This window comes from Dipodomys merriami, unplaced genomic scaffold (assembly GCF_024711535.1).
Source record: "Dipodomys merriami isolate MVZ:Mamm:240054 unplaced genomic scaffold, mDipMer1.0.p SCAF_1, whole genome shotgun sequence".
NCBI classification, from domain to species: Eukaryota; Metazoa; Chordata; class Mammalia; order Rodentia; family Heteromyidae; genus Dipodomys; species Dipodomys merriami.
This window is the reverse complement of record NW_027202270.1, coordinates 77,660,524-77,674,125: the sequence shown is the minus strand read 5'-3', so window position 1 is coordinate 77,674,125 and position 13,602 is coordinate 77,660,524. Positions and strand designations below refer to the sequence as shown.

At 38.1% G+C, this 13,602-nt stretch overlaps 1 protein-coding gene across 6 annotated transcripts in view; it reads left to right on the top strand.

Moving 5' to 3' along the window:
• The window catches only part of Mgat5 (alpha-1,6-mannosylglycoprotein 6-beta-N-acetylglucosaminyltransferase), a 359,457-nt gene that overhangs the window by 219,551 nt on the left and 126,304 nt on the right, over positions 1-13,602 (top strand). For all 6 annotated transcript variants that reach the window (XM_070024198.1, XM_070024207.1, XM_070024236.1 and 3 more), the window contains exons 6-9: positions 233-304; positions 1,946-2,107; positions 6,882-7,051; positions 9,586-9,720. In XM_070024198.1, the coding sequence (XP_069880299.1) occupies positions 233-304; positions 1,946-2,107; positions 6,882-7,051; positions 9,586-9,720 (539 nt within the window). The remainder of the gene's footprint in view (positions 1-232; positions 305-1,945; positions 2,108-6,881; positions 7,052-9,585; positions 9,721-13,602) is intronic.

The window sequence follows — 13,602 nt, the reverse complement described above, 5'->3', positions numbered from 1 at the left end:
AGGACAGGTGTGAAGTTTACTCGTGTGCTCCTTTGACCTATGCTGAGGTTTCACTGATTGGGGCACCTGCATCTGGATGGTTGACTGAAGTCCTGGGAGTTTGACTGAAAATCATATCCCGCATTAACACAGTGTTCATTCCATGCCAGGAATGTCCTCAGCCCTTTATAAGTGCATTAACCCACTTGAAGATGAGCCACCGTACTTAGTATTGATGATTGATGTTTTTCAGGTTGAAAATTGGTGTCCTCATTTACCTTGGAGAGCAAAAAATCCCTATGAAGAAGCTGATCATAATTCATTGGTAAATGATTTTGGAAAACTCTTCCTAGACTTGTGCATTTATGTCAGATGATGAGCGATACAAGTGGAGTCTCCAAGTGCCAGCCGTGGGGTGAAATAGTGTTCTACTAAAGAACTGTCACCAGTCCTAAGCCCTAAGTAACCAAATCAATCAGCCAGTTAGCATAGATTTATATATTGAGCAATTCTCTGTGGGTCCTTAAATGATGGGCAACTGATAGGAATAAGACCCAGTGCCAGATGGGGAGGCCCTTGGTGATCTAATGAGAGGGGATGATTATAAATAACAGCCATGTCTGTCATAATGCTTTAATGCAGGCCAATGGGAATTAAAGAGGAAGAAGCAATGTCAGCCTGCAGAAGTCAGGGTAGATTGCATAGAGAAGATGACACTCTAGCTGAATTGAAAATGATGAGTGACTTCCTATGAGGTCAGGGGGAAAAGGAGGTCTCCAGTATGTGATGGTGAGCACTTGGTGTTGTACAGCAGGAATCAGTGGCCAAAGCCAGAGTGTTTTGAATAAACTAGGTTTAAGATGACAGTCGAAGGTAGGAAAGAGACTATGAAAAACCTGTATGCCACCTTGAGCAATGAAGTCTATTCTCTGGGTGTCAGCGAATGTTTGCTTTAAAAGGCCAGATCCTAAATATTTTCCTTTTTGCAAGCCATATAATCTCGGCTATAGCTACTGAGTTTTGCTATTCTAGCAGAGTGGTTGTAGGTGATACCTACATGTAAATTGTAGCTCTGTTCCAATAAAAAACACAAGAACAGGCAGTAGGGAGGATTGCCCACATTCTCATGGTTGACTAGAGTTGAAGATTTGGGGCGTTAGGAGTCTATGGAGACAGGGAGGGAGATAAATGTTTAGAGTAAACTATGGTGACTGCTGGAAGATGAGCTCAGTTTGTTTTAGGTGTCTTATAAAGTAAGAACTGCTATTATCTTGTTCCTCTCTTCCAATCACCAGTTGAATCCTATATTATCCAGAATAGCAGGGGAGTAATGGTGGGGGGGCAGGGAAATACAGTTCTTGGATTATAAATTATTCTAGCCTGAATTTGATGTTTGTATTCCGCTGTGGTAGAAACATAGTATTTTGGACTTTTAACTTCCTTAGAAAATCAGACATTTTGGTGGTTTGGACTGTGACATAATATTAGATGAGCATTTATTCCCACATTTAACTCTGGACAGAAAGAAACTCTATGGCAACCTACATGATGTCAGAGAGCCTGTTCAGAGCTGACTTCAACTGAAGTCAGTGGTCTGCTGCCTAACAATAGATCTGAGTGGCACAATCAATTTTGACACAGAGAATTTCAAGGTGTGTCAAGAAGACTCACTGTAAAATTGGCATTTTAACATGGCTCAGGGGTTTGCAATGACTGTTCTGCCTTTCTCAATTTCTAATTTTTTTTTAATGATGTCCCTGATAGCAGTTCAGCAGTCAGGGGCCTGTGTTTCAATTTGCAGTCCTGTGACCCATAAGTAAAAGCTCTGAAGCAAGACAAGACTCAGTGTTGAAGCCTTGGATTTAATTGACTCTCTCTTTCAAGTTTTCAAATGTCACATCAGGAAAACTATTTTTGCTCTCTGGCTTTTTATCTTCTATTCATTTTATTAAATTTCTGTTTCTAGGCAGAAATTCGGACGGATTTTAATATTCTCTACAATATGATGAAAAAGCATGAAGAATTCCGCTGGATGCGACTGCGGATCCGGCGAATGGCTGATGCATGGATCCAAGCAATCAAGTCCCTGGCAGAAAAGCAAAACCTTGAAAAGAGAAAGAGGAAGAAAGTTAGTTTCTTTTTCATTCGCTTCCATTAGATGCCAGTTTCCTTTTAAAACGTACTTTTGCTTGGAAAGAAGACTAAGAGAAAGGTCATGTGTCAGATGACATTCCCTCAATAAATTGGATCAGCCTTTGTACATCCCTTTCTGGGTTTTTCATTACTACAATACTCCCATTAGGGGAGACCAGCACAATTTCTCAGATATTTTAAGCAGAATATCTGCTTGTTGATTTTCTCTAGACCTTTTGATTGTTTCTCTCAGGTTACTTGAAAAAATTTCCCCATTTTTTTTTTTTAACCTGAGTCTAGCCTTTGAGAACTTCCAGTTACATCATCAGGAAGCTCTTACATTTTTGTTACTAGTTTTGTGTTTTGGGCAGTCTGTGAATTTGCATTGCTGTTCTATTGGGTGATGCTTTTATTGAAGATTTTATTGGAGATTTTATTGAACATGAGTCCATTTCAGTTCATAAGGTACTTAGGAAGAAATTTTCTTTTTTTATATAAATAAGGTAATGAGTACATTTCTTGTTGAACTTGTTATCCCCTCTCTCATTTTAGAAAGACATTTTCTGAAATGTCCTTGGGCTTAGAAGTTCTTGTACTCTATTCATTCTAGCTTAGAAGCAACATAGTATTGGATTAGCTGTTCTCATTTCAGAATTAAGCAAAGTGAATAATATGCTCCCATATCTAAAAACAACTACAGACTAAGTTTAATAGTGATTGCTTGACTAATTAGTCCAGCAATTAGATAATAGATATTGTTGACAAGAAAAATAACAGATACACATCGTAATACTCACAAGCACAGGTTAATATATCAGTCAGTTTTGCTTGTTTGTAAAACAACAAAACCAAACATTCTGGTACCAAGAAGTTGTGTATGGGAAAACATATAGCCAGATGTATCAGGTGGGCTGGAAAAATAGAGTGTTTCCACGTTTCCTATGGATTTAATCCTTAGAATATATCATTAGGCAAAACAAATCTAGGTAAATAATAATATATATATTATTTTTGAAAGGGAAAGGGAGTTACATCTACAATATATGTATAAGCATTTACCTACACCTGTATAGTGCATAACTAATATGCATATGCTTATTGCTCATATTTTTACAAGCTGAAGGATAAACCATAAAGTTAAAAATAAAGGAGATGAGCTAGGTATCAGTGGCAAATTCCTGTAATCCTATTTACTCAGGAGGCTAAGACGTAGGGGATCCTGTTCAAAGCCAGTCTGGGAAAAAAAGTCTAAGAGGCTCTATCTCCAGTGCGCCAGCAAAAAGCTGGGCTAGAGGCATGGCTCAAGTGGTAGAGAGCTAGCTATTAACAAACAAGTTGTGTAACTATGAAGCCCTTAGATTAAAGAAGAGAGGGGGATTAAAAAAGAAGGAAGAAAAGGAAGGAAGGGAGGGAGGAAGGAAGGAAGGAAGGAAGGAGGGAGGGAGGGAGGGAGGGATGGAAGGAAGGAAGGAAGGAAGGAAGGAAGGAAGGAAGGAAGGAAAGGAAGGAAGGAAGGAAGGAAGGAAGGAAGGAAGGAAAACTAAGCTAGGCATTGTCATTGCATGCTTATAATCTTAGTACTTGGAGGGTAGAGGCAGGACAAGGGTAGAGACCAGTCTTGGAAACTTAACAATACCCTCTCTTCGAAATTTAGAAAAATAAACATAAGTACTAAAGTGGATGGAGATGATGGTTGTACAACAGTGTGAATGTTCTTAATGCTACTGAAATGAATCCATCAAAATGATGAATTTTATGTTATGCGTATTCTGCCCCATAAGAAAATCAAAGGGAAGAAGGCAATGGAGTATCAGGTAACAGGTATCAAAACTAAACATCTCTGAGGATACTATACCTTGTAGATTGGATATTGGAGCCGTTTTATATAGTGGGAAAATTCAATTTTAAAAAGCCATACCTAAAAATTATAAGAAAAGTAAAATAGATCAACTGACACATTCTTCCAGATTTGATATGGGCTGAGAGGGGAAGATAGTATTGAAGTCTCTCCAATACTATCAATGGAAGCTTTCAGGTGGGCTTATCACTGAGGACAAAAAGAACAGCAAAAATATGTTAAGACAATTCCTTCCCTATACTATGTGGAATCTATTGTGAATATTGAGATGCAGCAAATGAGTAATTACATTCGAGAAGTGGGATTCTCATTGTGGAAGAGAAGAAATAAGAGCTGTAAAATGAATAATGTTCTATAAAGGTTTGAATTGGAAGTAACAGTAGTAACTCATGATTTATTTTATCTTTGAGGAAAATTAATTTTCCCTGTGGCTTAGTGGTAGAGTACTTTCTTGCATGCATGAAACCCTGGGTTTGATTCCTCAGTACCACACATGCAGAAAAAGTCAGAAGAGGCGCTGTGGCTCAAGTGGTAGAATGCTAGCCTTGAGCAAAAGAAACTAAGGGACAGTGCCTAGTCCCTGATTTAAGCTCCCAGAGCTGGCAGAAAAAAAAAAAGAAAAAGAAAACATAAGACATTTCCAGGTAGGACAAAATGGAAGCTATTTGATGCAAACCTTATCTCTAATTTTCCCTAAAACTGGAAGTCATAATACTGTTGCTTTCTGTACTTGTTGCAGGGTTTAGAATTGTTTTAATATTTTTAATAACTAGGAATCTATTATTGCCATAAAGGAAACAAAGTGCCCATTAAAGCTTTGTTTGGTTTAAATAAAAAAAAAGAAAGAAAATTAATTTTCCCAGTTAGAGACACTAAAAAGCCTCCAAACAGTAAATAAGTAGAGTCCCTTAGAGTCTTTGATCTCTAAATGCTCTTTGAACTAGGTGGTATATAAAAGTTCTTAGAAAAATGACTCGTTATAGTCTGAGACAGGAGTTGTGATAAGCTCAGAATATTTTTGTCATACCCAGGAGCTGAGAAATTACCAGACTGCTAGGATTGTGTCCAAAGAATCAAGGAATATCTGGGCACATTGGCTCATTCCTATAATCCTAGCTATGCAGGTAGCTCAAATCAGAAGGATCATGGTTTGAGACTAGCTGAGGCAAAAGGTTTATGGTCTCTGTCCTTGGACAAAAAAGCACAGCTCTGTTTGAAAAATAACTAAAGCAAAAGGAACCTGGATTGTGGCTCAAGTGGTAGAGCACCTGCCTGGCAATGGCAAAGCCTTGAATTCAAACTCTAGTATTTGCATCCCTTCCAAAAAAAAAATAATGGAGCCTACTGGAAAAAGTTCTTACTGGCCAATTTGGGATAGATTTGATAGGGTAATTTATTGGACTACATTAAGTTATGTTTATATCATTATACTATTTATATTTATTATTATATTTATATATATATTTATTTTATATTATTAAAATTAACCCATTGGTGGCTTACACCTATAATCCTAGATACTCAGTACAATGAGATCTGAAGATCTCCATTTGAAGCTAGCCAAGGCAGAAATGTACATGAGACTATTACCTCCAATAGACTAGCCACAATCCAGAAGTAAAGCTCTGGATCAAGTGGTAGAGTGCTAGTCTTGAGAGAAAAAGCCAAGCAAGAGCACAGAGCCCTCGGTTCAAGACCCAGCAGTACTGACAACAGATTAAAAAATAAGCTAAAAAATAAGTAAGAAATAAGTAAAAACCTCAAAGTATGGTTTGAAACTTATTCTGAAAACTAGAAAAGAAAGTGAAAGAATATACCAGGCTAATTCCTTACAAACTGTATCTCATGGTAACCAAATGTCTGAGAAGTAATTTTTTTCATAAATAAATGAATGTTAGACTATGTATTGCAGCCTCATACATTAATGGGACTATTTAATGATTGCCGGTAGTCACCAACAGCCAACACAGACACTCTGATATCATTCCCACCAGTGGAAGTACACAGCATCACTTATAAATTGTCAGGACAACTGAATCAGAACTTGATCACATCTGAAGACCTAATTACTAATTCACCATAAACACAAGGCATGGAATAACCAGTATCACAATCCCTTGGGATTGCAATCAGCAAGAGAAACTATTGAAGTTACAACTCAGTGTCTCTGACACACATACACACATACCTTGCTCCAAATGAGTACTAGGAAATGACAGAGCTTAAAGAAGATGAAACACCTGAGGCAGTTATACTGTGTACACTCTTGACCTCACAATCTCCCAAAGGTCAGTTGAGGAAGTACAGACATTAACTGGCTGTCAGATGATATTAAGAATTTAGCCTGTTTGGTGTGGCTTCATATTTTAAGTGAAGGTTTGAAGTATGTACCAACGACAGATGTGATGTATAGAATTAACCTCAAAACACTCTAGAGAGGTTGGGATAAAAGAGGTTATAGATTAAATCAAATCGGCCATGAATTGATAATTGCTAAAACTGTGATGTAAGTCTCTTGGTATTGACAGTATTCTCATGTCTGCTTTTCTGTGTGTTTGAAATTTATCGACTTTGGGGGGAAAAAAAGCCCAGATTGCTAAAATATTCTCTATTGTCAGGCTTAACTTTAATTCTGACTTTAACTACCCCAATGTTTGAAAGCAGAATAATCTGTCCATTACTCACACCCATGGATGGTCATACCAAAAGCTGTGAAGGCTGTATTGCTTGCAAGTATTAGTTCCTTCTTCTTTTTTCCTAGGGAAGAAAATGGCACATCTCATATTGAGATCACATCAGGATATAAATGCGGCTTAAGAAGTAGTTGACTGTTTTGTGGAGCATTATTATGGACTTTATTCTTTGATTTGGTGAAATTAGTATATGCCTCTTTTTTTTTAATGTTTTCTAGGTTCTTGTTCATCTGGGACTCCTGACCAAGGAATCTGGTTTTAAGATCGCGGAGACAGCATTCAGTGGAGGCCCTCTTGGTGAATTAGTTCAGTGGAGTGATTTAATTACATCTCTGTACTTACTGGGCCATGACATTAGGATTTCAGCATCACTGGCTGAGCTCAAGGAGTAAGGAGATTACTTTTCAATTTTAAAATCAGAATACAAAACAAAAAAATGTAAACTCTTAAAGCCCTCTATTAGTGGATAATTTCTTGGGGAGGAAAATAAAAGTGATAATTCACTAAAAAGGAGATAAGAAGATTATTTTCAGGACCTAAAAACATACACTATGAAAAGGATAATATGTTTTCATTGTAGCTGCAGGCTCCCCAGGCTTCCTAAATGACTGCCAGAAAATTCAAACTAAGAAGCTTATTCTTTGCTGTTACAGGTGCTTCTAGCATCTGCAGCACAAGTCATTATTGACTTTCCTAATTCCCTGTCTCTTGCTGAAATTCATGCCATTCCTAACTCAACATCAAGCTTTCTAAATTCTGAAACAGGCAGGTTCTTGTTTATAATTTAATTTGGATACAGTGAACTTCCTGAAAGCCCTGATCCAATCCTTTTTCAATTAGCCAGCTTTCAGCTCCATCTGTTAACTTTTCCCAAGTCTTCTGTTTCACTGAAATTTGCAGGGAGCTCTCGTTTTCTCTCAATCCCTTCTTGATTGACATAGCTGGCCATGCAGACACTTGGATCCTCTTACTCCCAGATACTACCCAGCAACTAAATGTCATGTTGCAATGCCAAGTATCGCCAGAAGAAAAAAAAATGCCTTGGATGAACATTCTAGAGATGAGAGGTGTCTTAAATGCATGTGCATTCCACCCTGGTCTTTCCTGTATTCAAGGAACTGATGGCAAGTTAGTAGATGTGTATTGATATGAAATCATTTGCTGATGATTTTTACCTGTCATGTACCATCATAAAGGTTCAGTTGTCATGGTAATAGCAACAATTATGACAGTCATAACATTGATGAAAGCTATTAACTGCAAACTGTTGTGCCTCAACGTATTGTGCATCAGATGCTAAGCACTCTGTGTTTTTATCTTATTTGGTAGCATTGAGAAGTAGGTGCTGCATTTTAAAGATGGGGAACTGAGGCTCAGCACAAACATGAGCTGTCTGAGCCTTAAAGGGAACACCCAAGAGTTGAGTCCTCTGTCTCTTTGACTTCAAAATGGGTTCTGAGGTCTTCTGTGCCTTAATTGTCCAGCACTGTTGTTCCTTTACCAGGTTGCCTCCTGTTGCCATCTTCCTGCTTTATGAGGTGCCCAAGATTCACCCTGTAAGGTGGACATATTACTATACTTCCACTTACTCACCCTGCCTTCTGTAGCCTCCAGAGATGACCAGCATGTGGTTAAGGATCTGCCAATCTTTTGATTATTGCAATTAATGCATTAAATAATAATTACCCTAATTACAATTCTGGTAGTACTAATTGAAGTGTGGATGCTAGAATATAAATGTGGTAGGCAGGAAACTGAATGTTACCCAGCATTAATGCCTAGCACACTGGGGGTTCATCAGATTGTTAAAGGAAAGAAGGAATACAGAAGTGAGTTAGTTGGTGGCTGGATTATACAAATGGGGCACCACAAAGTTCAAGAAACAAGAACTTCCTGGAATGCTCAGGGAAGGCATATAAGGCATATAACCAGCAGAGACTGATTTGATAGTCAAGGCAAAGTTGATCATGGAAGCTGATAATGGTCTTTGCATACATTGGCCTCAGGGCTAGATGGATTTTATTTAACAAGAAAATGATGGAAGCAACATAAAACAGTGGTCCCCAAAAGTGCCTATACTTTGAAACACTTGTGACCTTTTTTTAAGTTTTAGAGAACTCTTTGAAGTTTCTAAATGTTCATCATTCCTATAACTAATTAAATTACAACATCTGGAGGTAGGATTCAGTCTTAAATATTCTGTGATGCCTCCCATTAATCCCACTGTAGAGATGAGTTTGAGGACCACTGAGTACAGGGTGAACCAGGGGTCAGCAAACTGTGGTTCAGTAGGCCAGATGGACCCCGCTGCCTGTTTCTATAGTTTCAGAATGCCAACAAACTTATGGTTACTTTCTATTTCTGGCAGCTTTCATCCTATAGTAGCAGAGCTGAATAATTAGGACAGAGATGAAGGTGTTTATTATCTGGCCCCTTACAGACATAATTTTGCTGACTTTAGGAAGAAGTTCTATGGAACCTGACTTTGCATGAAGGTACAGGAGCAGAGGGAGTGTAGTACTCTTGAACTTCTCAAGATAGAAAGCCTTGCTATATATACAATTCTTTTTATTTTTATTTTCCTGGAAAGTGAAGTAAAGATTCAGGAAGGTGAAATCACTTACCTGGATCTCCTAGCTTAGACTGCTCTGCAGTGGCCAGGGCATTAGACTTACCTGGTGGTTGACTTCAAGGGCTGTGTTTATGCACCAAAACTTGCTTCTGTAGGAGTGAGAAGGGGGTTCTGGGTTCCCCTTGATGGACAAGAGGAATTGAGTGAGGCAGCAGGTTTGGGAACATTATGCCATCCTCTCTAAGGAGTGATTTTTTTTTTTTTTTTGCCTGTTGAATTTGCCAAGTTCAGTACCTTAAAGTTAATAGTTTTTTTTTCTTTCTTTCTTTCTTGGTTTGCTCTTTTTCTAGAATCATGAAGAAAGTTGTAGGAAACAGATCTGGTTGCCCAACTGTGGGAGACAGAATTGTGGAACTCATTTATATTGATATTGTAGGACTTGCTCAATTCAAGAAAACTCTGGGACCATCCTGGGTTCATTACCAGTAAGTGCTAAATGTTGTTTTTACTTATGTTAATGCTCTTGTTTTTTAACCTTAAGAAGGATGACATGGTTACAAGTATAAAGACGTGATTAAATATCTTTCAGACTGTATGAAGTGGGTTTCTTATTCCTAATTGAAACTCGGGTTTCTCACAAGGACTTTCTACTTCCTAGAGCTATTCCTTATGTCCACTGATGTCATAAGAATAGAAAACAAGTTCCACCTTTCTCTTCCCTTCCCTACTACCCAGCATTGCCCTCCCAGCTGGTCTCATCTGTTTAAGCAAATAATGATTTTGACAAAATAGGCACAGTGTCATTTTTTTGTGGGCCTTTTGAGGTAGTGGCTCATTTCTTACCTTTGTTCTCATCAGTATTCTTGTCATTCTTGGGAGAGAAGGCTAAGAGCCTAATATGACTATCAGGATCTTTTTTTTGTTTTCTTCTTGGTGATACTGGACTTCATGCTTGCTTGGCAGACACTCTACCACTTGAGCCACACCTTCAGTCTTTTTGCATTTTTTTATTTGTTTTTTTTGTCGGTTGTGGGGCCTGAACTCTGGGCCTGGGCACTGTCTCTCAGCTCTTGAGCTCAAAGCTAGTGCCCTACCACTTGAGCCACAGCACTACTTCCAGCTTTTTCTGCTTATGTGGTGCTGAGGAATCGAACCCAGGGCCTCATGCATGCGATGCATGCACTCTACCACTGAGCCACCTTCCCAGCCCACTGGTTTTGTTTTTGAAGAAGGATCTTGCTTTTTGCCTGACTAGCTGGATAGCTTCCCACCATAGTTGGAGAGACAGCCTTTTCTGTCATGACGGCCTCATGAACTTTTTCTTTCTTTCTTTCTTTCCTTCTTTCTTTCCTTCTTTCTTTCCTTCTTCCTTTCTTTCTTCCTTTCTTTCTTTCTTTCTTTCTTTCTTCCTTTCTTTCTTCCTTTCTTTCTTCCTTTCTTTCTTTCTTTCTTTCTTTCTTTCTTTCTTTCTTTCTTTCTTTCTTTCTTTCTTTCTTTCTTTCTTTCTTTCTTTCTTTCTTTCTTTCTTTCTTTCTTTCTTTCTTTCTTTCTTTCTTTCTTTTCTTTCTTTTTTGGCCTGGTGTGGTCACAAACTCCATTTCCTTAGTAGTAAGTATTACAGGTATGAGCCACTCTCCCTGGCTAAGTCTTACATTTTTTTAAAGATAAAGTTATGCTTACTATGACCATGAGATTGTGCATGTGTGTGTGTGTGTTCGTGTACATGTGCTTGTGCATGTGCATGTATGTGTATGTGTGTATCTGTTCATTATTTAATAGAGTAGCTCCTTAGTTCTTTGATTGTGGGTTTGAGACTATGAGGTAGAGTTTGGAACAATTCTAGGTGTTCCACACACATGGTGCTAAGTAAATAACACTGAATTATATAATGTCATTTATTATATTTTCAGTTTTCTATGAGGGATTCTGCAAAGAGCTTAGTTTAGTGCTAATGCATTGCTAATGTTTCTTTTAGCACATTCATGTGTTTTTAACAAAATGAGAGTAGCTGTGTGTGCTAGCTTCAGCAGGCAAAATTACCAGTTTTGAATTTTTTCCCCCCCAAAGGGCTCAAATTCTGGCCCAGGGCTTCTCATGTGCTAGACAAACACTCCTAAGCTACACTTCTACCAATACTTTTTGCTGTTGTTGTCACCTGCTGTTTGTTGTTGTTGATACTGACTTTGATGCTCAGTAAATTTTAAAGTAATTTTTAAAAACTGAATAAAGATCACATTTTATTTAATAGTGTAAAGCCTACAAGAATTTTCAAAGTATGAAGGCTAGTTAGACACTGTACCAGTGGTAATAAAAAAAAAAAACTAGCCTGTAGTTTAAAGCTGCTTTCTAAGAGAACACTGTTTATTTTTTGTCGCTACTGAATAGAAAGATTTATTGTGTCGTTGTTGTTTTTCCAGTATTGGGGATTGAGCCCATGGCCCTTTGTATGCTAAACCACGGCTATATTTCCAGAGCTATACCTGAGGTCCTTCTGGTTTTATTTTTCAATAAGGTCTCTCACTTTCGACCTAGGCAATCCTCCTACTTCTATCACCACTCCCAAGTAGCTGGGATTATGGGCTAGAAAGATGTTTTGGGGTGATCTTCTGTGTAAGACAGTTTTGCATCACTGTGACCAAACACCTGAGCAAAGCAGGAAGGAGAGATTTACTGTGGCTCATGGTTTCAGACTATCAAGGTAGGGAAAGTATGGTAGAGCAGAGCAGATCACATTATGATAGTCAGTAAACAGAATTCCTGTGCCAGCACATTCCTTCTTTCTTCACCTTTATTCCATTCTTGCTGCCAGCATAGAGGATGGGTACCACCTACACTCAGGGCAAGTATGTCTTCTTAAGAAATCATCTTATATCCAGGCATTGGTGGCTCACACCTGTAATCCTAACTACTCAAGAGACTGAGATCTGAGGAATGTGGTTGGAAGCCAGCCTGAATAAGAAAGTCTCTGAGACTTATCGCCAGTGAACTGTCAAATCTGCTGGAAGTGGAGCTGTATCTCAAGTGGTAGAACTAGCAAAAGAAGCTCAGGACAGTACCCAGACCCTGAGTTCAAACCCCAGGACTATCCCCCCCCAAAAAGAAAAGACACACTTAGAGGTGTGCTTTGCTAATCTCTTAAGTCACTTTTTGATCCAATCAAATTGAAAAGATAACCATCACATCTTTTAATTAACCAATAAATGAATCCAGCTAGCCTGTAATATATCTTTCTCCTTCAGGTTTAAGTTTGATGTTATTAACTATAATCTTCAAGGTTATATGAGTTTGGAATTCTTGTAGAAATCAGAAATAAGAACTGAAAATACAAAGGGTCTCAAAAACATAGAGAAGGGATTCCATTGTCTGCAGAATTTCCTTGCAATTTTTTTTCCCTAGCAGCAACGGTTTTCTCATTCAACAATGAAATATTCACAGTAGAGATTGATGCAGTAGAGATTGTTGATTGAATGAATAGTCTTTCTTTTGGATATAGATTTCATTCAAAAGGAAAAAAGCAAAATTAGATGGTTGGTTTGAGCCAGAATCATACTCTATTTTTTGCATTGTGTTTTTTTCTTTTTCTTGCATTGTTCTTTCCCTTGAAGTCTTCATGAATCACAGGCTATCATATTTGTTCTCACTTATCTGGAAATAACTATCTTTCTTCTTGGTTAATAAGCCATGTAGTAAACACACAGCTTTTTATTTAATCCCACAGGCTTTAAAGAAAATCAGGGCAGTTGTTTTCTGGTATTTTGTGTATGGCAGACATGAGAAGGCTGGACCATTCATTCCTGCCCTGACTTTCATGGACTATTTGAGCCAGATGCTAGAAGCTAATGTCTATAATCCTAGCTACTCAGGAGCCTGAGATTTGAGAGTTATGGTTCAAAGCCAGCCTGTGCAGGAAAGTCCATGAGATTTTTATCCCCAATTAACTAGCATAAAGCTGGAAGCAGAGCTGTGGCTTAAGTGGTAGAGCCCTAGCTTTCACAAAAAAAAAAAAAAAAAAAAAAAAAAAAAAAAAAAAGCTCAGGAATGAGTCCCAGGCCCTGAGTTCAAGCCCCAGGACCAGGAGAGGAAAAAAAAAAAAAAGGACTGTTTGAATAGAGAAATATTCTCATTGTTCGTGTCCAGATAAGTTCAGAAAGATAGTGTTTTTATTGCAGAGAAGTCACTACCTCAGAGGGGTTTTATGGAAGAGTGTAATGTTGATGTCCCTTCCTTTAATAACTGGTTGGCATTAGTAACTGTTGGTTACTCAGTCTTTTGGTTCTTTAGCCTTGAATCTTTGTGTTGTGACAAAATTACAATTCTATCAAAACACCAAAAATAAATCTTGAAAAACTTCCTTGTTCACTTCTTTC